Source organism: Ochotona princeps, chromosome 24 (assembly GCF_030435755.1).
Source record: "Ochotona princeps isolate mOchPri1 chromosome 24, mOchPri1.hap1, whole genome shotgun sequence".
NCBI lineage: Eukaryota > Metazoa > Chordata > Mammalia > Lagomorpha > Ochotonidae > Ochotona > Ochotona princeps.
The window spans coordinates 7,034,794-7,061,344 of NC_080855.1; the positions used below are offsets into that span (position 1 = coordinate 7,034,794).

The 26,551-nt window shown below is 64.5% G+C and overlaps 3 protein-coding genes across 4 annotated transcripts; 2 read left to right on the forward strand and 1 right to left on the reverse strand.

The window, feature by feature from the left end:
• The first annotated feature begins 5,009 nt into the window (after positions 1 to 5,009).
• Positions 5,010 to 6,611, forward strand: PSMG3 (proteasome assembly chaperone 3). The gene is made up of 2 exons (XM_058681240.1): positions 5,010 to 5,309; positions 6,306 to 6,611. The coding sequence occupies exons 1-2, from the start codon at positions 5,094 to 5,096 to the stop codon at positions 6,456 to 6,458; spliced, it is 369 nt and encodes a 122-aa protein (XP_058537223.1). The 5' UTR covers positions 5,010 to 5,093; the 3' UTR covers positions 6,459 to 6,611.
• A 5,803-nt stretch (positions 6,612 to 12,414) lies between these two features.
• Positions 12,415 to 17,726, forward strand: TMEM184A (transmembrane protein 184A). The gene is made up of 9 exons (XM_004598127.2): positions 12,415 to 12,690; positions 13,306 to 13,521; positions 15,469 to 15,634; positions 16,002 to 16,092; positions 16,194 to 16,269; positions 16,473 to 16,564; positions 16,779 to 16,948; positions 17,080 to 17,277; positions 17,401 to 17,726. Exons 1-9 carry the CDS (start codon positions 12,613 to 12,615, stop codon positions 17,643 to 17,645), a joined length of 1,332 nt encoding a protein of 443 aa, XP_004598184.2. The 5' UTR covers positions 12,415 to 12,612; the 3' UTR covers positions 17,646 to 17,726.
• A 3,447-nt stretch (positions 17,727 to 21,173) lies between these two features.
• MAFK (MAF bZIP transcription factor K) lies at positions 21,174 to 26,343 on the reverse strand. Of its 2 annotated transcripts, none has more exons than XM_058681238.1 (3): positions 26,250 to 26,343; positions 21,865 to 21,944; positions 21,174 to 21,646 (listed from the first exon to the last, which is right to left on the reverse strand). In XM_058681238.1, the coding sequence occupies exons 2-3, from the start codon at positions 21,898 to 21,900 to the stop codon at positions 21,215 to 21,217; spliced, it is 468 nt and encodes a 155-aa protein (XP_058537221.1). In that variant the 5' UTR covers positions 21,901 to 21,944; positions 26,250 to 26,343; the 3' UTR covers positions 21,174 to 21,214. The 2 variants fall into 2 exon arrangements, with proteins under 2 accessions (XP_058537221.1, XP_058537222.1); XM_058681239.1 differs by lacking the exon at positions 26,250 to 26,343 and adding an exon at positions 22,508 to 22,648.
• Between the last annotated feature and the right edge of the window lie 208 nt (positions 26,344 to 26,551).

Consider the following 26,551-nt stretch of genomic DNA (forward strand, 5'->3'; position numbering starts at 1 on the left):
GGGCACACAGGAGCTGTCCACCCACGGGAGAGGCAGGAGTCTGCACGCGCTTTTCCCGGCTGTCCTGCTGGCAGGGTCACTGGACATCCCGGGGGGGGGGGGGGCCTCTACTGGGGGAGTCCCACAGGTCAGGAAGGGAGGCAGAGTGTGGCTCTCCCATCAGGGCCACGTGAGGGGAACCCAGGGAGACCCTAGCCGCATGATTCGGTATGGCACGCGTCACGACCGGCAGGGCAGGAAGCCCTGGCAGGGTCAGGGAGCGGCCAGCCAGGCCTTAGCAGACGCATCCCCTCCCTAGGAGGGAGGACCGCCATCCACCTGCCAGGCGCTGACGGATGAGGACGTTCCGCGGCCTCTGCTGCCGCCGTGCGGTCCCTGCTGGTAGCACAGGCCCGAGACCTGCCAGGCCGCCCAGATCCTGGAGGTCCTCGGGGGTCCTTGGGGGTCCTGGAGGGTCCTGGAGGTCCTTAGGGGTCCTTTGGAGTCCTGGAGGTACTTGGGGGTCCTCGGGGGTGCTTGGGGGTCCTTGAGGGTCCTGGAGGTCCTTCGGGGTCCTTGGAATTCCTTGGGGGCCCTTGAAAGTCCTGGAGGTCCTTGGGGGTCCTCGGAGATGCTTGGGGGCCCTTGGGGGTTCTGGAGGTCCTTGGGGGTCATTGGGGGTCCGCAGGGGTCTGCGGGAGTGCTTGGGGGCACCCTTGGGAGTTCTGGTGGTTCTTGGGGGTCATTGGGGTCCTTGGGGTGCTTGGGGGCCCTTGGGGGTCCTGGAGGTCCTTGGGGGTCCGCAGGGGTCCTTGGGGGGTCCTCGGGGGTGCTTGGGGGCCCTTGGGGGTCCTGGAGGTCCTTGGGGGTCATTGGGGGTCCTTGGGGTCCTTGGAGGTCCTTGGGGGTCCTCGGGGTGCTTGGGAGCCCTTGGGGGTTCTGGAGGTCCTTGGGGGTCATTGGGGGTCATTGGGGGTCCTGGAGGTCCTTGGGGGGGCATCCTCAGGGGTAATTGGGGTCCCTGAGGGTTCTGGAGGTCCTTAGGGGTCATTTGGAGTCCTGGAGGTCCTTGGGGGTTCCTTGGAAGTCCTTGGGGGGCTCTTGAGGGTCCTGGAGGTCCTTGGGAGTCCTTGGGGGTCCTGGGGGTCCATGAGGCTCCCCCGCCCCCCCATAAGGCCACAGGCAGTTTCCTTCCTTTCCGTTTTCATTTCTTTGTTGGTTTTAAAACTCAAGTCTAGGGGCCATGCGATGAAGCAACTCTACCCTCAAGTGCCAGCATCCCATATGGGCACTGGTTTGAATCCTGGCTGCTCTGCTTCCCATCCAGCTCCCCACCCATGGCCTGTCGAGGACAACCAAAGCTTGGGACCCTGCACCCGTGTGGGTGAAGAGGCTCTTGGCTCCTGGCTTTGGATCAGCTCAGCTCCAGCCATTACAGCCGCTTAGGGAGTGAACCAGCGGATGGAAGATCCTTCTCTCTGGAAATTTGCCTTCCAACAAAATGAAATACATCTTTTTAAAAAAAAAAATTTAAGGGCCCAGCGGCGTGGCCTAGCGGCTAAAGTCCTCGCCTTGAAAGCCCCGGGATCCCATATGGGCGCCAGTTCTAATCCCGACTGCTCCACTTCCCATCCAGCTCCCTGCTTGTGGCCTGGGAAAGCAGTCGAGGACGGCCCAAGGCTTTGGGACCCTGCACCCACGTGGGAGACCCGGAAGAGGTTCCAGGTTCCTGGCTTCGGATTGGCGTGCATCGGCCCGTTGTGGCTCACTTGGGGAGTGAATCATCGGATGGAAGATCTTCCTCTCTGTCTCTCCTCCTCTCTGCATATCTGACTTTGAAATAAAAATAAATAAATCTTAAAAAAAAAATTTAAATAGTGCCGGAGTCCAGCTCCAGCCTGGGTTTCGGAACTCGGGAAGGGTGCGTGGACGAGGCGCAGAAAGAAAGAGACGGACCACTAGGATTCCATGATGATAGTGGACAAGGCAATAAAGCCGTCCGCTTTATTTATACAGAATCAGTTAAACTCTGGCTCAGACTTTCCACGTCATGGTCAAGTGGGTGTTTCTAAGGACAACCATGCCATCTGCTTTATCCAAAAACAATAGAAATTCCTGCTACAATTCTTATCCTACAACCTAATCTTGTATTACAAAGAAAAGGAGAACCTAAAGATTAAGGAAAGGATGAAACCCTAAACACAGGTCCCTTGATTAGCATAAGGTCAATGGGGACACCCAAAACAGTAGGAATAATAGAAGGCCCTTTTGTAAGACATTATCATTGACATTAACCTCCAAGTTCACATTGTGTAAAAAGCCAGTCTCACAATAATAAAAATGCCTGGACAGATTAGAATTCTTCCGCTGAGCTGGCATAGTAGGCACGGGGAATGTCCAAGTGAAAAGCACACGGAGACCATGGTGGTGGTAGAAGTGCTGGGAGCCATCTGCTCCAAAGCCTCCTTATTACATATTATCTCCTCTTCCCCCCAAGTCCATTAACAGGACAATAGGACGTCAATGAGTCTGCAAAGGCCAGGTGCTACTGCCTTAGGCCTGATTCCTGAGTGCTCAGCTAAAGCAATGTAAATCAGCTCCACAGCCCACAACAAAATAGTACAAAGACCTGTGAATACAGACTTGAAGTCACACCGATTCCTGCCCCCACAAGTGACTCTGAGATAAAACATAGCCAAGGCAGGGCCCCCACCCAGAAGGGGGTGACCGGGCAGGGGCCTGCCCCCCAACTTTGCACTGCTGGTTTCCCAGAAGGGCCGTTCTCTACCCCGTGGACATCACTGCCCAGTCACTGGCTGCCCGTGAAGGGGGCAGCTTCCTGCTTCCCCATCTCTGCGCTCCCCTGCACCCACCTGCTCACTGTCTGCTGTGAGGGCCCGGGAGCAGCTGCCACTGGAAGACCAGCAAGCGGGCACCTCACCCTGGGTGGAGGACGGATGAGCAGGAGAGGAGGGTGAGTGGAGGGCAGGTGGCCGAGTCGGTGCCCGAGTTGGTGCCCGCCCCCAGAGAGCCTCTGACAATGCCGTACAGCGGTAACAGAGGGCCTCGGGCACTGTGTGCTGGGCAGGGGCCTTGGCCACACCAGGCGCTGGCAGCATGTCCCTGGAGGAGGCCGGCTCCATGCTGAACTTGGCCTGGGACCACGTGCCCATCTGTACAGCTGCTGTGACATCACACCCCCAAGAGGCAGAACAAACCAGACATGGTCCCCACGCCTCTCACTGTCCCTGGCCTCAAGCTGGCTAAGTCCTGTATCTAACACCCTCACACCCACAGAGGACGCCATGGAGTGTCCTCCCAGCTCCCGGCAGGGGTGCTCCCTGCCCTCACCATGTCCTCCCCTCCTCGGAGGGGGCAGCGCAGCCCTTGGGGGCTCCTCCACCTGCACCCGCCCCACAGCCGTGCCTGGCTATGAAGGCACCGTGCCTCGCTATGAAGGCACCGTGCTTCTATGTCCACTTTGTGTCCCCAGGCCCCAGCACACCACTCTGGGTCTCTACAAATGTGGCTTCGTCCTCTGGGGAGCAGAAGGGCAGTCCCACATTCTCACTGGCGACTCCCTTGGACCTGGTCCCAACCCTTGAGGGCCATTACAAGCTGAGAGCTGAGCCAGGCTCAAGTCAGGAGCTTCGTCCAGCTCTCCTCCATGGGTGCAGGGGCCATCTGCTGCTCTCCCAGGGCCACGAGCAGAGGGCCAATTGAAGTGGAGCAGCCGGTGCCCACATGGGATGTCTGTCACAGGCAGCAGCTTAGGCCCTGCGCCTTTCCGAGGCTGGGGCAGTAACCCCAGCATGAACAGGCAGAATTCTGGAGGTCCAGGCCCACCTCCCGTTCTTCCGCCAGGGGCCTGGTCTGTGTGACTGCAGGCAACTGGGCTGGCGGTGGACTCGGCCTGACCAGCGCCCCCGCTGCCCCAGCATGGCTCACTCCTCGTGTTCCTGAGGAGACAGTCATGTGGTGCGCACACATCCTGGGCCTGGGGCGTGCCCTGCACCTGGTGCCAGTCACCTGGACAGTCCCAGGCAGCCATCCACAGCTCCCGTGTCCCCGTCCACCTGGCTACGATTTGAGTGCCCTTCTGAGTTAATTCTCCCCCAGTCACCCCGGCCCTCCTGCCCCCACTTCAAGCCACCTGGCACTGCCTCCCCACCCCTCACTCCTCAAGCAGGACGGACAGCCCCCTGGCGACTGCTGCCAAGCCTCGTGTTTGCCCACTGTGAGGGCTCACCAGGCCAGTCCTCTCCTGCAGCACCAGCAGGTTCGAGTCCCGGCAGCTCCACTTCCCATCCAGCTCCCTGCTTGTGGCCTGGGAAAGTAGTCCAGGACGGCTCAAAGCCTTGGGACCCTGCACCCGCGTGGGAGACCCAGAAGAGCTCCTGGCTCCTGGCTTCAGATCAGTGCAGCTCCGGCCGTTGTGATCACTTGGGGAGTGAATCATCAGACAGATGATCTTCCTCTCTCTCTGCTCTCTGTATATCTGACTTTGCAATAAAAATAAATAACTTTTAAAAAAGAAAGAAAAAGAAAAGAACCAGCAAATGACCCATTATTCCTTGGGGTACCCAGCTTTCTCTGACTTTGTCCAAGGTCCCTTAATGGCCCTTGTTGGTAACGCAGATGCATCCAGAAGGGCCAGCGGCAGTCCTAGGGGGAGGGCACGGCAGCCTTCCTGAGCCTGGGCTGCGGAGTAGGGAAGCCGGCTGCCGCGTCACCAAGGGGGCAGCCCTGGCTCACTTGGTTCTATTATTATTATTATTATTAAGCACACCGCCACTCCCAGTGTGCAGCCCGGAGGCCCGCAGCGCCGCGGGGTCCCTTGCCCCCAGATCGGGGGGGGGACCCCGCCAGCCACGACGCCCCAAAACCGGCCCTGTCGGCAGCCCGGAACCCGAGGCGCTCGGGCTGCCTGGAACCACCCGGGCGGGCTCGGGGACGGACTTCCGGCGCGGCCCGCGCCCTCCCAGCAGAGCCGCTTCCGGCGCGTGGGCGGCCGCTCCGGTGTGGCGCGAAGCCGAGGAGGGCGGAAGGTTCCGGGCGGCGGGTCCAGCGGGGCGGCGTCCACCTCGGGGCCCGGCCCGCCGAAGGCGCCGGCCATGGAGGACGCGCCGCTCGTGGTGTCCAAGCAGAAGACGGAAGTGGTGTGCGGGGTCCCCACGCAGGTGGTGTGCACGGCCTTCGGCAGCCACATCCTGGTGCTGGTGACCCAGCTGGGCAAGATGGGCACCGTGGTCAGCCTGGAGCCCAGCCGGGCGGCCGGCGACGTCAGCAGGCCGGAGCTCACCACGCGGGTCCTGCTGGGGCCGGACGAGGTCAGGGCGGGGCAGGTGTGCCCGGGCTTGGGCTGGCCGTGGGCTTGGGGGTGATGCAGACACTCAGGGGCTGGCCATGGGCTTGGGGGTGATGCGGACCCCAGCTTGGGCTGGCCATGGGCTTGGGGGTGATGCGGACCCCAGCTTGGGCTGGCCATGGGCTTGGGGGTGATGCGGACCCCCAGAGGCTGGCCATGGGCTTGGGGGTGATGGTGGACCCTGGGGTCTGGCCATGGGCTTGGGGGTGATGCGGACCCCCAGATGCTGGCCATGGGCTTGGGGGTGATGGTGGACCCTGGGGTCTGGCCATGGGCTCCAGGGGTGATGCGGACCCCGGCTTGGGCTGGCCATGGGCTTGGGGGTGATGCGGACACTCAGGGGCTGGCCATGGGCTTGGGGATGATGCGGACCCCGGCTTGGGCTGGCCATGGGCTTGGGGGTGATGCGGACCCCGGCTTGGGCTGGCCATGGGCTTGGGGGTGATGCGGACCCCTAGCGGCTGGCCATGGGCTTGGGGGTGATGCGGACCCCGGCTTGGGCTGGCTATGGGCTTGGGGGTGATGCGGACCCCGGCTTGGGCTGGCCATGGGCTCTGGGGGTGATGCGGACCCCTAGCGGCTGGCCATGGGCTTGGGGGTGATGCGGACCCCCAGAGGCTGGCCATGGGTTCGGGGGGTGATGGTGGACCCTGGGGTCTGGCCATGGGCTCGGGGGATGATGCGGACCCCGACTTGGGCTGGCCATGGGCTTGGGGGTGATGCGGACCCCGGCTTGGGCTGGCCATGGGCTTGGGGGTGATGCGGACCCCCAGATGCTGGCCATGGGCTTGGGGGTGATGCGGACCCCAGCTTGGGCTGGCCATGGGCTTGGGGGTGATGCGGACCCCCAGCAGGTGGGCTCGGCTTGGGGCTGGCTGTGAGGGGGTGACACAGAGTGGGGGATCCCAGGTGTCCTGTGGTGCAGATGGTAGCCAGCCTCCCCTCTTCTCGCCCACAGCCTCTCGTCCATGTCTTTGCCAAGAACCTGGTGGCGTTCGTGTCTCAGGAAGCCGGGAACAGGGCCGTCCTGCTGGCCATGGCCGTGAAAGACAGGAGCCTGGAGGGGCTGCGGGCCCTGAAGGAGCTGATCCGGCTGTGCCGGGTGTGGTGACTGACGGGAGCCCTACTCGGGTTGCCAGCGCCATTGTGGGACCAAGAGGGCCCTGGTCTGTGTGACTGTGGGCATCTGGGCTGGCGGTGGACTCGGCCTGACCAGCGCTCCCGCTGCCCCAGCAGTTGCTGCAGATTTTTTACATTGAAATTCAACATTCCGGGCCCGGCGTGGTGGCCTAGAGTTAGAGTTCCTGGCTCCTGGCTCCGGATCGGCACAGCACCGCTTACTTGGGGAGTGAATCATTGGATGGCGGATCATCCTCTCTGTCTCTTCTCCTCTGTATATGTGACTGTGAAAAATAAATCTTTAAAAAAAACAAATTCAGGGCCCGGCGGCGTGGCCTAGCGGCTAAAGTCCTCACCTTGAAGGCCCCGGGATCCCATATGGGCGCCGGTTCTAATCCCGGCAGCTCCACTTCCCATCCAGCTCTCTGCTTGTGGCCTGGGAAAGCAGTTGAGGACGGCCCAATGCATTGGGACACTGCACCCGCGTGGGAGACCCGGAAGAGGTTCCGGGTTCCTGGCTTCAGATTGGCACGCATCGGCCCGTTGCAGCTCACTTGGGGAGTGAATCATCGGACGGAAGATCTTCCTCTCTGTCTCTCCTCCTCTGTGTATATCTGGCTGTAATAAAATGAATAAATCTTTAAAAAAAAAAACAAATTCAGCGTTTCCCAGCATTCCTCACCCCTCGTGATTGTGAGGAGACAGTTGCGTGGTGCTCACACAGCCCGGGCCTGGGGCGTGCCGTCTGCACCCTGCTTTCTTCCCTTCCGCCCCAGGATCTGCTGGTTTGTTCAGGGCGCTGGATGGCCACCAGCAGCTGCCCAGGGAGTCCATGCCGGGGGCTGTGGACTGGCCCCAAGTCCCTGGGGCCGTGGAGGGTTTGGTATAACGAGGACGGCAGTGCCCAGCAGCCTGGCCTGCCCCTCAAGGGAACACCATGACCTGAAGCGCCAGGAAGGAGGGCTGAGGCGGCCAGGGACCCCATGGGACTCAAGATCCGGGAGGAGGGTAAAGATTCCCATCTGGGGGGTTGGACCCTCAGAGCAGCAGGTGGGCTGGGGGCCGTCACAGAGCAGCAGGTGGGCTGTGGTGCTGGGCGACTCTCACCACAGAGGACTGAAGAAAAGTCTCCCAGCTGCCTCCACTACCTCCTGCAGAGCCAGTGTCCATTACGTGCCAGTACTGGGTACCCACCAGTCACCCTGTCCATGGGGAGTGCCAGGTGACCTGCAGGCACAGCCAAGCCACACTCAGAGCCAGAGGGGGCCCGGTGGGGTTCCCAAGGTTTGTCCAGTCCCCACCCAGGCCTGTGTGCAGTGGGGACCCCAGGGGCTGCCGAGACAAGCCCGTCGTGGCACTGTGCCCGCTCTCTCTCTCCCAGGCGGTGGCCCCAATCAAACACCACACATTTATTCGCCACTGTTGGCCACTCAGCCTGGGCCTGCACCAGGATGGGGGCCATGTGTCCTGCCTGGGTGGGGGTCAGGGAGCCAGCTGGGACCATTCCCCAGGAGCTGGGGGGCGTGGGCTGTTGGCTCCCGACTCCCACTCAGGCTGGGAAAGCAGGCGCTTGGGTCTGGGGAGCAGCTCTCGCAGCCTCAGGTAGATGTCTCATCTGGGGGTCGTGTTTCCCTGGCCTCCAGAGAGAGCCAGGCCCTGGTGACCACCCTGAGGGGTGACTGAGGCCCAGTCTCCATGCCTCTTCTCATCACACAGCTGCCCGGGGCAGTCTGGCTGTCTGCTAGGCTGTGTGGGACGCTGACCCGGGCACCCAGCCCTAATGACCCCTCCAGTGTGTGGCCAGGTTCAATTATGGACCTGAATGGCAGGAGAGGAGGTCCTGGTCCAGGGCTGCCCCCTGCTGGGCTGCCATCTTGCTGAGTTTCCCTCGTGCAGTGGGCATAGGCACTTGCAGTCAGCGGGCAGGGGAGACAGGGAAGACCCCAGAACCCCTACAAGTTGATAGTGACGGGAAGGCCTGGGGGTGGCTCCCTAGTTCAGCACTGGGAGTGGTGCCCTGGGGGTCACGCGTTGTTGGGCATGGGGCAGACCAAGCTCTGGGGCAAAGAGTGGCAGGGGGTGGCAAGCAGATGGGCCCGCTGGTAAGCTTGCATGGGGGAGGGGCCAGGTGGGCTGCACGGGCCCAGACCCTCCAGACCCTAGAGCCATCGCTCAGGTGTAGGGGCCCTCTGAGCGTGCCGGAAAGACTGGGAAGGGAGAAGCGGATGGGTCTTGAAGGGACAGATGTCTGGCAGCGTCAGAACCCGTGGCCGGGATGCAAGTACACCCCACGGTGCCTACCTACGGGGGGAAAGCGGGTCAGGCAGTGGCTGCCTACAAGAGGCCACACCGAGGAGACACACAGCTGGGAGACCCGAGCAGGTGGAAATCCTACCATGTAGACGGGTGGGGTGGTCACCTGGAGCCCACACCCTGCGTGTGAGGTGACCCCCATGCTGAGGGTCAGAGGGGTGCAGGGCCAGTTTTAGAGTCAGAGTACAGTGTGGCACAGGGTGTGGCCCTGTGACAGCTGCGCCCAGGCAGGTAGGGCCGGGCAGGCTGGCAGGGCAGGTGCTACTGGGAGGAGCTTGTGGGTGTGGGAGAGGCCAGGGTGCCGACAGGAGCAGTGGTCACCTGTCTGGTGGCAGTGAAGGGCTGGGGGCCAACGTGCAGCCCATGTCACTGGCCCCTGGCCTGGAGACCAGCACCAGCCCTGCCCGCTTGCCTGTGGGACGGCCAAGAGCCTCCAGGAAGGTGAGAGAAAGAGTGTGTGTGTGTGCGCACCTGTGGGCCACACAGGCGGGTGTGGCCACCAGGCGGGGCATGTGCCCCTGGTGGATGGAAGCCCCAAGAAAAGCCCACTGCTCATGTGCCTGGTCCCAAAGGCCTGCTGGTTCCACGTGGGAAAGGGCTTGGCTGGCCTGGCAACCTGTTCCCTGCCTGGGTCGGTGCCCCATTTCCCAGGTGTGCCTCCAGGGCTGGTCGCTCATGCCGGATCAAGGGGTGTGGACAGCTCCCTCCCCCACACCGCCCTGCTGCCTGTGGACTGGGGGAGGGGCCGGGCACAGCAACACAGAGGGAGGCGTGGGCTGCAGGGAGCACGGGAGACCTGGGGGCGGGCAGATGGTGGCGCCGGGAACGGCCCTGCCCCCGGGTCTCAGCCCCAGAGTTGGCAGTGGAGGAACCGCCCATGCCATGGGGGCACCAGGCTCCTGAGACGGCTGGCTCCTGGAGATCTGAGCCCAACCTGCCCGGGGCCACCCAGGGAAGGCAGGTGACCAGGAGGCCAGCCTGAGTGCCCGGGGGACGACCACACAGGGACCCAGGCTGCCGAGGGACGCCTGAAGCAGAGGCACCGCACCTGTCCAGGTGAGGCAAGCGTCACGGCCACCAAGTGGTCACACCGCCTGCGCTTGGGGTCTCTCCAAGGGACAGCCAGGGCAGTCCCTGAAACAGGGCAGGCCGGAAGCCCACCTGTGTGACTGTGCCAGGAGGGTGGGCAGAACTGTGCTACCTGGCTTTGCTGACACGCAGCAGGGGTCCCTAGCAGGAACAGCAACATGGGAAGCAGGCGAGGTACCTCTGCAGGGGTCGCTTCAGGGCACTGCAGGGACGAAGGCAAGGGCTATGGCAGTGCCCTGAGCAGCCAGTCTGAGAGGTGGACAGGCAGTGTGGGGGCTGGAGGTCGGGCAGGCAGCTCTTGCAGTGTCCCGCTCACAGGAAGCCGGGGGGGCATCCAGGGCTGTGGGGAAGCGGCGGCGGAGGCCTGGGCTATGCAGGGGAATCCTGAGCTCAGACCCCCATCCCCAGACCTGGGCCCCTTTTCTGTGGAGCCCACAGTCAGTTCTTCCTTCCTCCTCATGGCCCTGCAGTCCACGCCAGGGCCAGGCTGAGCAGTGACCCCCACCTTGGGGTCCTGCTCAGAGTGGCTGCTCCCTGGCAGGTGGTGCTGTTGAAGGGTCTGGGGTCCTCTGACCCCCGGCCAGCCAGAGGTGGGGTTTCCAGCACCCTGGGAGGACACCCTCCTCTACTGCATTAGTGCCACCAGCCACTTGGACACTCAGGACAGCGGAAGGGTGGGACTCAGGCAGGACCCTCCCCCACACCCCAGGACCCCGGCTGGGAGGGACGCAGTGCCCTCCTCCCGTCCCCCCATGGGCTGTGGGACCCCTCTTAAGGCTCACTTCCAGCCTGTTTTCTTATCTGAGGGATGGGGGACAAGCCCGGTAGGACCCACTGCAGGTGCCAGCCAGACCGACAGGTGACTGCTGGCAGTGACCCAGAACAAACTGACCGGCCAGCGTGTGTCAGGTCACGGAGGCAGCGCAGGGCTAAGAGACAAAGGCCTGGCCACCCTCAGACCCTGACCCACTCAAGCTGTCCCTGCAGGGGCTAGGAAGGGTCGGGACTAGCCCAGGCCTTAGCCAGGGAGCCCTGGAGCCAACCAGCGAGAGGCAGAGGGGAGCCTCTCCAGGGTGTCTGTGCCTGGACACTGGGCCCCTGGCAGGCAGGCAGGAGCCTCCCCAGGGTGCTTGGCAGGACGGGGGTGTCTATACCTGGACGCTGGGCCCCTGGCAGGCAGGCAGGAGCCTCCCCAGGGTGCTTGGCGGGGCGGGGGTGTCTGTGCCTGGACGCTGGGTCCCTGGCAGGCAGGAGCCTCCCCAGGGTGCTTGGCAGGGCCGGGGTGTCTGTGCCTGGACGCTGGGCCCCTGGCAGGCAGGCAGGAGCCTCCCCAGGGTGCTTGGCGGGGTGGGGGTGTCTGTGTCTGGACGCTGGGCCCCTGGCAGGCAGGCGGGCATGCACAGGACCTCATTGCATCCTCTAGCCAGCCCCTCAGTGGGCACTCCTCAAGGCGTGGTGGACACACCTGGGGTCCCCACACAGGTAGCTGGGGGCACTGCGTGGGTGAAGGGGCAGCACCAAGGTGGTGGGGGAGATGGCAGGGGCAGACTGAACAGTGTCTGATGGGAGGGGCATGGCCTTGGCAAGACCTGGACTGTGCCCATGTGACAGATAAGAAAACAGGCTTCGAGAAGTGAAAGGGGCGGCCAGGGTGGTCAAGGACCCAGGCAGGACATGGTGCCGGGGCTGCTCCCGGGAATGACCTGGCCTGGAAGCCAGGAAAGCGGGGCTGGGCGGAGGTGGGTCTGGAGGAGGGGGGTGCAGCCAAAGCTGTGCCACGAGGCGCAGTGTCCCCACAGTGACCTAAGTGGACTCCTCGAGCCCGGCCCAGTTCCTGAGGCATCTCCTTGAAGCCAGGGCAGTGCTGGCCGGGATCAGGGACCCTGCTGGTCACGGGCACCAAGAACCTTGGGCTGGGTACTTGCAGTGTGGTCGAAGCTGTAGGGCACCCCCACCTCCGCCCCACCCCTGCAGGAGGGCCCACAGAAGCCCGTGGCCTGCAGTGCCGGTGTCCACAGATCCACGCATGAGGACCAGAACCAGGAAGCAGTTTCCAGAAGCTCCCCCTGAGGCGGGCACATGGGTGCATGGGGGAATACCAGATGGAATTCCAGAGGGGGATGGGATGGGCAGTGACACTGAGGCAGGTGGCGGGGCCCCTGGGAATACCCGGGAACAGCAGGCCCGGGCAGCTTGCGGGTGTCCCTCCCAGGGTGCCAGACACACGGAGGAGCCCCTGGGAATACCCGGGAACAGCAGGCCCGGGCAGCTTGCAGGCGTCCCTCCCAGGGTGTCACACACACGGAGGAGCCCCTGGAGCCCCTGGAGCCCCCAGCTCCCATCTGTAATGGGAAGAGCAGGTGCAGTGGGCTTCCTGGGCTGGAAGAAAAACCTGGTCCCCACTCGCCCTTACCGCCCCCAGCATGGGGCCACCTTTGCTCACTGCAGGCCCCTCCTGCCTGTCCCCAGCAGGTGGCAGCTGCCTGGCCTTCCAGCACCCGCAGGTGAGGGCACCTCGCGGCTGGTGGCTTCCTGGGAGCCCAGCGGTATCAAGTGTCAGCCGGGAGGGGCTGGGCCAGGCCTCCACTCCTCCCTCCTTCCCCTCCCAGGGCCCTCCCCTGCTAAACCAGGAGCTCCAGGGGGCCGCTGGGCAGGTGCGGAGGTGCCAGCCAGCGGCCCAGGCCCGGAACAGCCCTCCTTGCCCACCCCACCCCCCAGCAGGCCTCCAGTGGGGCCACGTGGCCATGCAAATGACGAGTGGCCAGGCCTCCCCAGAGCCTGGGCCTCCCACGGCTGGGCCAAGCAGCTTCCTGCTCGAAGAGGTAGGTGCTGTGTGCTGGGCCCAAGGGAGGAGAGAAGGCTGGACAGGGCTGTGGGCCCAGGGGTAGCCCTGGCACGCTGCAGGCTGGCCAGAGGCTGAGGGCAGGAGTCCAGGGCTGAGAAGTGGGCGGATTGGATTTGAGGTCCACTACCTAGATGGGCAGCTGATGGGCATTGGGCAGGGGCTGGCACTCTCAGGAGGCTCGACCCTACACTGTTGTGGGCAGAGCTGTCTGTGCGCCCCCAGAGAACCAGCCAGACAACAGGGGTCCCGGGTGTCTCAGACCCAGGGCAGTAGCCATAGGCCTCTCCAAAAGCAGGCCCAGGGTACCAGAGACCAAGGTTCGCCCGAGGGAAGGGGAGAAGAAGCAGGGCCATGCCGGCTTCCAGGAAGCTGAGCCCTGGGTAGGGAGGGGCCGGGCCTGGGCACTGGGTGGACACACCCCAAATCCACTGAGAAGATGGGTGGTCCTGGGTAGCCCTGACCCAGGGACCCCCGTTGCCCAGCATAGTCCCTGCCCAGGTGCCAGCTCTGCGGGGGCCGGCCTCAGCCCCTCCCCTGCCTGGGCTGGGCCTGGAGTTTGCACCTTGGCCCTCACTCCTCTGCTGTCCTGCAGATGAGCCATGCTGCAGGGCTGCTGGGAACAGCCGGAGGCCGCCTGGTTGCCAGCACCTGGCCACAGCCCAGTCCCCCATCAGCCATGCCGGACCTGCAGGTGGACCGGGTGGAGAACACATCCCAGAGTGCCCCCCAGCTCTTCCTCATGACCCCACTGGCCCGGGGCATCTCAGGGGTCTTTGTGTGGACGGCCCTGCTGCTCACCTGCCACCAAGTGAGTCCTCCCCCTCTCTGGGGAACCCCGTCATGGGTGTGGACATGGCTTGGCCTGGCTGGAGGTGGCTGCCCAGGCCCTTGGAGTGGAAGAAGATGGAGATGCCAGGGAGCCCAGCTGGGCATGGAGTGCCTTGGGGACAGGCCCCTGGCACACCCAGGGTGTGGGCAGGCAGATGCCATCCTTGGGAATGGCCACCTGTGGGGTGACAACATGGACTTGGTCTCAACAAGCCTGGGCGGGAGGTCAGCTGGCCAGGACAGAGGGGCTAGGCCCTGGCTTTACAGGAAGGGCAGTGGCCGGCCAGGGTCACCTAGCCAGGTGGTGCCAGGACCAGCAGCAGGCTCCCGAGGGCTGGGCACAGCGCACCTGCAGGGAGCATGGGACTGATAACGAAGCCAGCTTGGGCCGTGCCCCAGGAAGTGCACTGTGCACCCCACCCTGCTCATAGCACCTCCTCCCACAGGAGTTCCCTGGCTCCACTTCCTCCTGAAGCAGCCCCGAGCACATGGGCTACCTTCTACTGCTTTAGGTTCATTAACAAGGAGCTGGATTGGAAGTAGAGCAACCAGGACTCAAACTGACACCCATATAGGATGCCTGCGTCACCCGCAGAGGTTTAACCTACTATACCATGGTGCCAGTCCCCAACCTGGTTCTTTTCTCTCTTTTTAAAATTTTTATTGCAAAGTCAGATATACAGAGAGGAGCAGAGACAGAGAGGAAGATCTTCCATCCACTGATTCACTCCCCAAGTGGTTGCAACGGCTGGAGCTGAGCTGATCCAAAGCCAGGAGCCAGGAGCTTTTGGGTCTCCCACACGGGTTCAGGGTCCCAAGGCTTTGTCTGTCCTCAACTGCTTTCCCAGACCACAGGCAGGGAGCTGGATCGGAAGCAGGGTAGCCAGAACTCAGGCACTCAGATATGGGGGTGCCGGCACCGCAGGTGGCATGTTAGCTTGCTGTACCACAGCCAGTTTTTTTGAAAGACAAAGACAGAACTCCCACCTGCCCATTCGTACTCTGAATATCCTCAACAGCCACAGCTGGGAAGCCCACCCAGGTCTCCCCAGGGTAGGGGGTGGGGGCCCTGCTGCATGAGCCACCGCCTGCTGCCTCCCAGGGTGCACATGGCAGGAAGCCAGAGCCAGGAGCCGGGATGGGCGCCAGGTGTGCCAGTGTGGGGCGGGGAGGGCAGCCACCACCATAGCTAAAGCTGACCAACACCTGCCCCAGCCCACTCGCTGAGGGACATGCTGGCACTATCCCCACCGGCCCCATGCTGTCCCATGGTGTCCCGGCTCCCATGTGCCCAGCCCGGTGCCACCGCAGCCTGGGCGTATCACTCATGGCCACGGGAGACGGCCTTGCAACCAGCTGCTTTTTCTTGATTTGTGTCAACCTGTTCAAGACGCCTGGAAGGTGTGGGTCCTTCTGACGTCCCCTGGGCGCACCCGGGAGGTGCTCCTTGGTTGACAGAGAAAGTGAGGAAGTGAGAAAGAAAGTCCCGTGCCCAGAGCATTGGCCAAGAACAGAGGCCTGTCTTGTACCCCAGGAAGTTACTGAACCTTGCGAGGGGGTCATGCGCAGCAGGGATGCTGGGAACAAGGCGGCCAGCCTGAGGCAGCCATGGCCGAAACCTGCCCTGGCGCAGCACACATCTGGGTAGCCTATGTGTGGCTGCAGGGCACATGTGAAGTGCAGTCAGGTGCACACAGTCAGGGTGAGTGCAGTCACGCATCACAGAGCGAGCACACGGCCAGCTCCAGGTCACGCTGCAGCCTGGGACCTACACGCAGTGACATCACTGAGCCTGTCCCTGGTGGGCAGAGCTGCTGCACGGCTGCACAGTCTGATGGCAGCAAGAAGGAACTAAGCCTAGCGAGCTCAGGGGCGCCACCTGCCCGAGGGCGTCCCAGCCACGCCTGCTGCACCCTCCTGTGCCCAGATCCTGCTGCACCTGCGTTCCTACACAGTGCCGCTGGAACAACGCTACATTATCCGCCTGCTGCTCATAGTACCCATCTATGCCTTCGACTCCTGGCTCAGCCTCCTCCTCCTGGGCGGCCACCCCTACTACGTCTACTTCGACTCAGTGCGGGACTGCTATGAAGGTGAGGGCCGCTTGGGGGCAGACTGCCCAGGGGAGGGGCTGTAGCTCCCACAGGGGCCACAGCAAGGCCAGGGGCTCACATGCTCCCCTGGGTCCCCCTCCCCCCGCAGCTCCCACAGGGGCACAGCAAAGCGGGGGGGGGGAGGCTCACATGCTCCCCTGGGGTCCCCCTCCCCCCGCAGCTCCCACAGGGGCCACGGCAAGGCGAGGGGGGGAGGCTCACATGCTCCCCTGGGGTCCCTCTCCCCCCGCAGCCTTTGGGGGCTCACATGCTCCCCGGGGGACCCCCTCCACCCACAGCTCCCACATAGGTCACAGCAAGGGGGGGGAGGCTCACATGCTTCCCTGGGGTCCCCTTCCCCCCGCAGCCTTTGTCATCTACAGCTTCCTGAGCCTGTGCTTCCAGTACCTGGGGGGCGAGAGCGCCATCATGGCCGAACTCCGCGGAAAGCCCATCCCGTAAGGCCCTGCCAGCGCCCCTTGTGCCAGGATGGGGCGGCCCTGAGCGGTGGGCACCCTGGCTCCGAGCTAGCCCCACCTCAGGGCTGTCTCCGCCCCAGGTCCAGCTGCTTCTATGGCACGTGCTGCCTGCGGGACATGTCCTATTCCATCGGCTTCCTACGCTTCTGCAAGCAGGCGAGTGGCCCGCCCTGCCCAGCTGCCGCTGGCCACCTGCGCCCCTGCCCTGGGGCCTGCGCCCCTCCCCTGCGGCCTGCGCCCCTGCCCTGGGGCCTGTGCCCCTCCCCTGTGCCTGAGCCCCTGCCCTGGGGCCTGCGCCCCTCCCCTGTGCCTGCGCCCCTGCCCTGGGGCCTGCTCTCACACGCCCTCTGCTCACACAGGCCACCCTGCAATTCTGCATCGTGAAGCCGGTCATGGCCCTGACCACCATTGTCCTGCAGGCGTTCGGCAAATACCACGACGGGGACTTCAAGTGAGGGGGTGTGGCCTGGGCACGTGTGTTCACAGTGCTCACACACGATGTGCACATGCATACACAGGCGTGTGTGCACTTAGACCACGCGTGGTACTGTGCACATCCACACACACACCAGCACGGGGGGACATGGCGGTCAGGGTATGCCTTCCGAGGAGCCCGGGGGCTGGCTGCCCTGGCCCACCCTGACCGCGGCCCCCTGCCTGGCCAGCATTCACAGCGGCTACCTGTATGTGACCCTGGTCTACAACGCCTCCGTCAGCCTGGCCCTGTACGCCCTGTTCCTCTTCTACTTCGCCACCAAGGAGCTCCTGCGACCCTTCGAGCCCATGCTCAAGTTCCTCACCATCAAGGCCGTCATCTTCCTGTCCTTCTGGCAGGGTGCGTGGGGCCACTGCGGGGGGCTCCGGGAGACCGTTCTGCCCAGCTCCTGGGCGTCCTCCGCCTCTCCAGTGGGAGCCTGGGCTGTGCCCAGGGAGGGCGAGCGCCCGAGTGGCCATTGTTTCCCCTAGGGGTGCTGCTCGCCCTGCTGGAGCGGTGCGGGGCCATCCCCGCAGCACAGACGGGAGACGGAGGCACCGTGGAGGCTGGGACACTGGCCGCCGGCTACCAGAACTTCCTCATCTGCCTTGAGATGCTGTTTGCATCCGTCGCCCTGCGCTACGCCTTCACCTGCCAAGTGTACTCGGAGAAGAAGGAGAACTCTCCAGGTACCCGGGTGCCCTGCCGTCCCCCCTGCACCAGGCCACACCAGGCCAGGGTCCAGGCCTGGGCAGCTGGGCTGGGGCCTACGGTCTCCGCTGCCCAGCCCACACACCACCTGCCGCCTGCAGGCCCTTCGGCTCCCATGCAGAGCATCTCAGCAGGCCTCAAGGAGACAGTGAGTCCCCAGGACATCGTGCAAGACGCCATCCACAACTTCTCCCCAGCCTACCAGCAGTACACGCAGCAGGCCACGCACGAGGCCCCGGGGCCCGGCGAGGGCACACACCCCTCGCCTGGCACCTACCTGGGCAGCGGCGGCAGGAGGAGCCGGAATGTGGAAAAGCGGATGCTGATCCCCTCAGAGGACCTGTAGGGTCCCTGGGAAGGGGCAGGACCCCCACCCCCCACCAGCCCTCTTGCCAGAGGTCAAGTCTATGCCAGGAGCCTCTGCCCGTGCTGCCTGAAGCTCCTGGGGCATGGCACTGGGCAGCTGCACCAGGCCTCCTGCAGGCGTGGGCCCTCAGAGAAGCTGCCCCAGCAAGGTGGGCGAGTGATGGAGCAAAAGTCTTGGATGGAGTTAGCAGACCCCAGGCCGGGGGAGAGCTGGACAGCCCAGCCTAAGGGCCATACAGGTGTCGTGGCACCATGGGACCCACGCAGGCAGGCCAGGGCTGGGTGGGGGAATGTGGGCAGGGCGCGAGTTGCCCTTATTTATAAACACCTCGGGTTTTGTAACAACTCTGTCGGCTTCCGTTCTGGCCAGTCAGCACCCTGAGTCATGGGCCAAGGTGGGGGTGGGGATAGGCCTGGCCCTCCCATGCCCGGGCAGCGGGCTGTGGCACTGCCAAGAGCAGCACCAGGCCAGAGCAGCCTCCTCCCCTGGGGCGGCCCTGGCGGTCGGCTGAGGATGGCTCAGTCCAGCATGCCAGCCCCTCTGCCTGCTCCCTCTCCCTTCACCAGCAGCTCAGGATACAGGCTGTGCCCTCTGGAGGCCCATGCAGGAGCCCTGCAGATGCTCCCAGTTGGGCCATCCCTGTACCCCGGGGGCATCTAGGCCCAGTCGGGCTCAGGGCACAAGGGGCTGGGGCTGGAGGAAGATGCGAGAGAGGCAGGCGAGGCCTGCGGGCTTGGAGAGCCCAGAACTGGCTGGCAGGGCGAGAGGCAGCAGACAGGAAGGCCCCACGAAGCCCAGCCAGGGACCATGGCTCCCCTGAAAGCTGGTTACCCATCTCCACTGAGGAATGCGCCCCTTGGAGACTCAATGCTGTGGCTCTCCAGGGCCCAGCTGGGCAGCATGATAAGGAGCCAGGCTCTTGCTGCTCCCAGCTGGGGGATCTCCACCCCTTATCATACCCTCTGCAGCTGGCTGACCCACAAGGCCACCTAATGGCCATGTAGGCAGTGGGCTAAGAGGAGGTATGGAGCACTTCTAGGAGACCTGAGCCCGAGGAGAGGCTGTGTGTGCCGACAGGAGGCCACCGCACACCCAGCTGTCCCGTGGGGCCCTGAAGGGGCTGTGCAGAGGGGAAGTGGGCCCAGGTGTGGCCTCTGGGGACAGGGCATCGTGGGGTGTGGGAAGGAGCCAGCCCGTCGTGCCAGCAGTTTCCACAGTGTCTGCGCCGGCAGGGCCTGGGCACAGAAACGCTGCCCTGTCCGTGGGCCCCACCCTCTTGCTCCTCCTCTGCTTAGAGGTCTTCCAGCCACTGGTTCACTCCCGACATCCACAATGGCTGAGGCTGCGTCAGGCGGAAGCCAAGCCAGGAGTTCCATCCAGGTCTCCCAGGTGGCCCCAGGCACTCGGGCCAACACCACTGCCTCCCAGGGAACTGGGTCAGGAGTGGAGTCGCCGGGACTCAGGGCTGTGAGTGGCTGGCACAAGTGGCTACCAGAGACCAGCCTGGCTCTGCCTTCCAATGTGAGGCAGTGATGCCTCCAGGGCCTGCACTGCCTGCAGCTAGAGGGTCAGTCCTCATGGACAGGGGCCAGGGCTCACCCACAGGCTTGGGGGAGCCAGTCAACAGGCCATGGCCTCAGTGTTCCCATCTGCAAAACGGCCCAGAACAGACAGCAGGGAATCACTCAGTGGGGGATCAGAGTCCATTCCCAACACAGGCTTGTACACACCAAGCAGGAGAGGCTGGGGTCTCCCAGGGTGGGTGGCAGGTAAGCCAGGAGAACGCCCATGGTTGCCGGTATTGGCACCCCTGCCCATCAGGCGAGGGCAACCGGGCTTGGGTGCTAGCAGCAGTGGTCTACTTTGGGCTGCTGGTTGGGGGACCCTGGCTCTCTCACCTGACGGAGGCTGGCTGGCCAGGGCACCCGGCTGCAAAGGGGAGGCCACACAGGCCACCTGAGCCCTCTGCTGCCTGCTGAGAACAGCCACCTGCCGCCCCTCCCCGGGCCATGGGCCGGCAGCCCAGGTAGGCCAGTCACCAAAGTGCCAGGGCCCCGGCCTGCTGTTGGATGGACACGAGGAAGCAGGAACTGCACACCAAAGGCTCTGAAACCAGGAGACTTTACTACTGCGGGGGTGCAGAAGCAGCGGGGACTCCAGCAATAAATTAGGGGGCTGTGAGGGGTGGGGCGGGCCCTCAGCACAGAAATAAATATTGAAATGACGCTGCAGGGAGCGCACGCCAGGCAGCTGGTACAGCCGGCACGGGTGAGGGCCGTGTCCCTGTGGAGGGAGCCCCGGGTGGGAGGAGAAAAACAAACCCCTGACATGGAGGTCCTTGTCTTTTTTCTTCTTAAATTAAAAAAACAAAAAACCTATATATTAAACCGTGACGATGAGACTTTGATGCTCTGATGGGAGAGCGGGGGGCCACGGCGCACGCTCAGCCTCCGTCACTGCCTGCCTCCGGCCCAGGCACCGAGGGGCAGCAGCAGGACCCTCGCCCTGCCCCCAGCCACCGCAGCTCTGCCCCAGTGAATGCTGACAGCAACCAACAGGAAAGGGCGCTGGTGGGACCGTCTGTGCGATCGAGTGTGCATATAACTTTATATATATATATATATTCTCTGTTAAATATCTCCCATGGTCCTTATTGATATCCAATATGGATTACCTACCATGGATGTGGTATTAAAGACTGTAAAAACGCCAGCTGTGCGTCTGCCCCAGAGGGGCCTGCTTGCACCCTTATCCTGCCCAGCTGACAGTGGGCAGTGGGGGGCTCACTGGGTGGTGGAAGCCCCAGGGACCCTGCGTGGTGGCTTCCGGCTGGTGTCAGGATCTGGGGGTCTCATTCCACCAGACAGCCCCCTGCCCAGGCAGCGGCAGGTGAAGCACCAGGGTTGCAGCCCGCGCCAGCCAGCCGACCACGGCTCTCCCGGCCTTGTGCCCAGCCCGCTCATCCTGCACCCAGCCTGGCTGCACCTGCTGCTCACCACGGGACACCCTCCCCTTCTCCCCCAACCGGCACTTCACCTCCACTCTGCCAGCTCCCCCCACACCCTCTGAGCCCAGCTGCAGGAACCCGGGCCTGAGCCCACGTGGCTCACAGCCTGGCACCCAGTGTGGGTGGGGACCCAGAGTGCACCCCTCTGAGATGCTGGGATGGCACGCCTGCAGACGGGTGGATACGTGCAGTCACGCATGCGTATGCCAGCCGGCTAGGCAGCTACCCGTCACTCCAGGGCCACAGCTGCCCCCACTGCCCCTTCAGGCTCTTCCTGGGGGTGGGGAGCAGGCCTTGGCAGGAAGGGTGTGCAGGGAAGACGGGAGCCCACCAGGGCCGACCCTGCCCCCTCTGTCCACCCTCTCAGGGGCACAGCTGGGGAGAGGGGGTGGACGTGTGAGGACGTGTGTGCACGCGTGTGCGTGTGTGGGATGGCGTGTGGCCCGCAGCGGCTCAGAGCCTGCTCCTCCACAGTGGCGCTGCAGCGCCGCCCGGCCGTGACCGGTGTGGAGTCTGCGTTCGGTGGGGGGCCCGGCGGGCACTAGGACGCGGCCGAGAACGGCACGGAGGGGGCGAGCTCCGCCGACTTGACGATGGTGATGACGCTGGTGGTGGCCACCTTGGTGGGCGTGACGGGCCCGCGGGCCACGGTGCGGGCGAAGGTCTGCAGGGCCTCGTACTTGGAGCGCAGTGCGTCCAGCTCCAGCCGCATGCTGGCGTTCTCGCGTGCCAGCTTTTCCACTTCCTGCTGCAGCTCCACCCGCTGCCGCTCCAGCTCCTCCTTCTGCGTCACGCGCTTGATGCGGCAGCTGGCCGCGTAGCCGCGGTTCTTGAGCGTGCGTCGCCGCTGCTTCAGGCGCGTCACCTCCTCCTTGGTGAGGCCCCGGAGGTGCTGGTTCAGCTCCCGCACTGACATGGTCACCAGCTCATCGTCGCTGAGCGCCGGCGCATTCTCACCCGCCTCCTTCTTGACCTGTGGGGTCGGCGCGTGTCAGCAGCCTGCCCCCGGGCTGGTCATGCTGCCCACCCCCAGGCCCGGCAGCCCCATCCCCAGCAGGGCTGCCTCGGGAAGGTGGGGACCATGGATGGGCACACAGCCGCCAGAAGCTGAGGACGGACGGGCCCTGGGTGCAGGGCGGGCGGGGTCCGTGACTGTGCCCAGCCCCTCCCCAGCCCAGCCGGGCCCCTCACCTTCAGTGCCTTGCTTGGTTTGGGATTAGTCGTCATAACCTGGGCACGGTCTCCAGGACAGGACTGCTGGGAAACGGTAACTGGGAAGACAGCAAGGGGTAGCACGGGTTAGGGACGGAGGCCTGGCCGGACCCGCACACCCCCTGGAGCAGCTGAGGGGTGGGCCCTCGCCCCGCCGTAGCTGCTTCCTGTCCCCTCCCTCCCAAGCTCAGGCAAGACCTTTCCGTATGAGCCTGCAGGACCAGCCGCACCGTCGCTCACTGGGGATGGCCACACCCAGCCTGGCAGGTGCCCCGTCCTCCAGACCCTGCCTGGCACCCCAGGGACACCTACCGCAGAGAAGGGCACTGCAGCTGTGACATCACCACCTGCACCCTGCGGCCAGGGGGTGGGGGAGCAGCCCCAGGCAGCAGCAGCTTTGGTGGGAGGCGGGGCTGTGGAGCTGCTGCCCGCCCAGCTCCAGGCTGCCTGTGTCATACACTCTAATCATTCATGAAAAACCAGCCGGAGCATCCCAAGCGTGATTCCCCTCTGATAGTTGCCATGGTGACCCCCCACGGTCGTCATGGAAACAGAGAAGCCCCAAAGCAATCCCAACTTAGGTCAGATCTGGGAAGACATCCCTATAAACAGAACTACTCACCCCCAGGACGAGACGGACCGGGACGGACCCTCGGCCCTCTGCCCGCCTCCCACCCCTTACGTTCAGGCGCCCAGTGGGAGCAGCGGGGCCCTCAGGCACCGACGGCAGGAGAGGGCGGGGCGGGCAGCAGTGCAGGTGCCAGGCGGGACAGGCCTACAGGGCCCATAGGAACGCTGACAGTGCCAAACACCCTGACTCCCCGGCCCTAAAGGGGGCTGTCCCCTCCGGGTGGCACTGGAGAAGTCCCCACGCGCGGGCGCCAGGCGGCAGGAGGGCCCTGGAAAGTTTTTCAGGAAGCCAGAGGAGGAGGGGCTCTCTGGAGACGTCAGCCGGGACGGGCCACTGGCATAGCTATGCGGTGAGTCATGGCTGTTTACAGAGCCAGCGCGCATTCCCACACGCTGGGACCCACTGCCCGCGTGGCCCACCGAGGAGAGGGGCCGAAGCAGAGCTGGGAGTCCTGGGAGCTTCCAGGGAAAACGCACAGCTTGGGCCTCGGCTGTGTGACCTGGTGACCCCTTCCATGAGGTCAAGGTCGGGCATGTCCGGCAACAGGAACTGGCCCCCAAGACCCACTCCTGGCACCACGACCCCACCCGACAGCTGAGACCATCGAGGATGGCAGCCCACAGGGGCTGACGGCCCTGGAGCCTCGTCCATCCTGGGCGCTGTGCCAAGGCAGACAACATGAGGCCAGCATGGCACGCAGGGGGAGGGTCCCCAGGTGACTGCAGGCAACACAAGGGACCCTCCCCACTGCGGGTCCTCACGCCTCCTCTGGAGACATGGCCTTGGGTCCCACCCAGCTCCCAGAAGCCCCAGCACGGGGCTCCTGGACCACGCGTATGCCTCCCATGGCCCCAGCACCCTGGACACACCTGCACTGGGACGCCTCTGAGCCCCAATTCCATGCAGACATGTTCCATTCACAACACCCCTTGCTTCCTCGGGGGACCAGAAGCCTGGGCCCCCAGACCCTGCGGAGAGCACAGGGGCGGCCCCAGCCCACATGGGCACAGGGCAGGGTCCTGCCCTTCGGCCGGGCGTGGCCCGGGTGGGGCACTCCCTTCATGATCTCTGTACATGCCCAGCTGACAGCGAGCGCCATGTCTGTCCCCAGCATGTCCATGGAGCATGTATAGGGGCTGCTTTCAGCATGGCTCCGGAGCAGCCCTCCGCAGTGTAACCTGCTCAACAACCACCGCTTTGGAAGGGGCCTGTGGTCAGGGGGCTGCAGGCAGGCTAGCCCAGACAAACCTGCCCCTGCCATGCTAAGGGGAGCTGGCCTGCCAGCCTGGGGTCCCAGACCGGCCACCACGTGGTCACCTACTGGGTGAGTCTGTCTTGTGACGACAAAGCTGGGCTCTAAATCCACAGTTAAAAACTCTCATGACGAACTGACACCTTAAGGGGGACCCATGCACAGGAAGTGGGGCTGGGGCTCTCGGGGACAGGGCACGAGGCCCCAGTCTCTGGAAGTTGCCCAGCCAGGTGCAGGCGAGCAGAGGCCATGACCCAGGTCACCCACTGCCCTCAGTGATCTCGTCCAGGGACCTCACAGCCTTGCACACCCCAAAGCAACCCCCACCCCAACAGTCCAGGCCTGGACCACCCAGGAGAATGGGGTGAGGGGCGTCCCCAAGGTGCAGAGTGCCCTGACCCCGTCTCCAATCCCTCCCGGAGTGTAGCAAGCAGCAGGTCCTGGCTCAGGCTGTGGGCACTCCTGGACTCCTGGGCTCGGGGATGCCATGTGTAGGAATGACAGGACAGGTCTTCCAGGAGCCAGGGACCAGACCCAGGCAACAACTGTGACACATGCAAATTTGCAAGCCCAGAAGTCAGGAGGATGTGGCCCCGCAGCCCGGAAGCTGGGAGCCCAGCGCCCTCCCAGGGGGCCCCAGGCACTTGTGTAAAAACATCAACTGATCAGGGCTCCAGCTGGAGCCACGGCCATGCTAGGCCACGCTACAGGGCCCACAACGTCCAGGCAGCCCAGCCCAGCCCCCTGCAGCCCGCCTCTGGCTGGCCAGCCTCCAGCAAGCTGCCACCGTCTGCCTGGTCACCTTACTGGGGAAGCTGTGTCATCCTGCCACGGGCACCGTGGCTGGGGGGGGCGCTCATCCGCCAGCCCCCACTCCCACACACAAAGCCAGGGGCTTCCTTCCGCCCAGCCGGACATGTGTCTTGGGAAGACCCTGCTAGCTGTGCCCAGCCTGCGGTTTGGCCAATGCCATGTCCACCTGCTGTACCACCCAGCGCGCCCCACCTCCTCCGACAGGCGGACCTGCGCCCCAGCGGCAATGGCACGTGCCCCAGCTCTGAGCTCCCGGGCAGACCCAGGCCTCAGGGTCTCCGGCTCCAGCTCAGTCCCCAGTTGCCCTGGGTCCTCTCCTAACCACTGCTTCTTCCAGAACCTTCTCTCTGCTATCTGCCTTGTGGCTCACCGATGCTCTCCACCCAGAGCTCACTCTAGGTCCCGCTGCTGATCGGCTCGGGCCGATGTGGGTGGCCGGGGGCCCTGGCCACAGCTCTGGCTCTCCCTCCCTGCCTCTGTGACGTTAGAAAACACTTTCAGGGCCCGGCGGCGTGGCCTAGCGGCTAAAGTCCTCGCCTTGAACGCCCCGGGATCCCATATGGGCGCCGGTTCTAATCCCGGCAGCTCCACTTCCCATCCAGCTCCCTGCTTGTGGCCTGGGAAGGCAGTTGAGGACGGCCCAGTGCTTTGGGACCCTGCACCCACGTGGGAGACCTGGAGGAGGTTCCTGGTTCCCGGCTTCGGATCGGCGCGCATCGGCCCGTTGCGGCTCACTTGGGGAGTGAATCATCGGACGGAAGATCTTCCTCTCTGTCTCTCCTCCTCTCTGTATATCTGACTTTGTAATGAAAATAAATCTTTAAAAAAAAAAAAAAAAAAAAAAAAAGAAAACACTTTCAGTTTCCTGACTGGGCAGAGAGGAAACGTGACCACCGCCCGCCAGAGACTGTGACTTAGAAAAAGCAAAAGTAAACACGGCAGCTCCCGGCGTCTCGACCGCCACGGCCGGGCGGGCGGAGTGAGTCAGTGTTTACCGCCCCGGGAGCGGCCACCCTGCCCTGGCGCAGCTGGCCGCAGGTCCACTGCACCCGGAGCCCGGACGCGGCCGGAAGCACCCGGGAGGCGCGCTCGCGCTTCAGCTCAGCTTTTGTTTGGCTTCGCTTTCGTCTTTACGGTGTTCAGAGCAGAGGTGCGCAGGCTTCCACCACTCAGCTCACCCACCCGCGCCTGCCCGGACCCCGCCCACCTGCCTCGACCAGCACCCGGCAGCACCCGGCAGCACCCAGGAGCACCCAGGAGTACCCGGCAGCACCCAGCAGCACCCGGCAGCACCCAGCAGCACCCAGAAGCACCCCGAAGCACCCGACCAGCACCCAGCAGCACCCGGCAGCACCCAGCAGCACCCAGAAGCACCCAGCAGCACCCGGCAGCACCCAGGAGCACCCAGAAGCACCCGGCAGCACCCAGGAGCACCGACCAGCACCCAGCAGCACCCGGCAGCACCCAGCGCCTCCCGGCAGCCGCTTCACGCCCGAGTCGGGAAGCAGGCTGCTCCGGCCCGACGGCGGCACGTGGCGGGGCAGGACGCGCAGACCCCCGTCGGGTACCGCTTCCCCGCACGTGGCGGCTCCGCGGGCTTTGAGAACTCCGGGCCCGCGCGCGCTCGGCGGCCAGGCCCCAGCACAGCCCCGGCCCCGCCGCACTCACCGGGCTCGCGCCCCGCTGGCGATCGCGCTCTCTCCCGCGCCGCCCCTCGGCCGCCGCCGCCGCCCCCGCGCCCGGGCTCCGACTTCGCGAACAACAACAAGTGCCCCCCCCACCGGCGCCCGCCGCCCGCGCGCCGCCGGCTCCCAGCAGCTGACAGCGCTTCCGGGATCCGCGTCTGCGCGTCACGCCGCCGCCCAGCCCCGGCCACGCCCCGCCCGCAGCGGCCACGCCCCCAGGCAGCGCGCCTCTCCTGCCGCGTCCGTTCCCTGACCCAGGGAGCCACGCCCCGCCCGCCGCCGGCC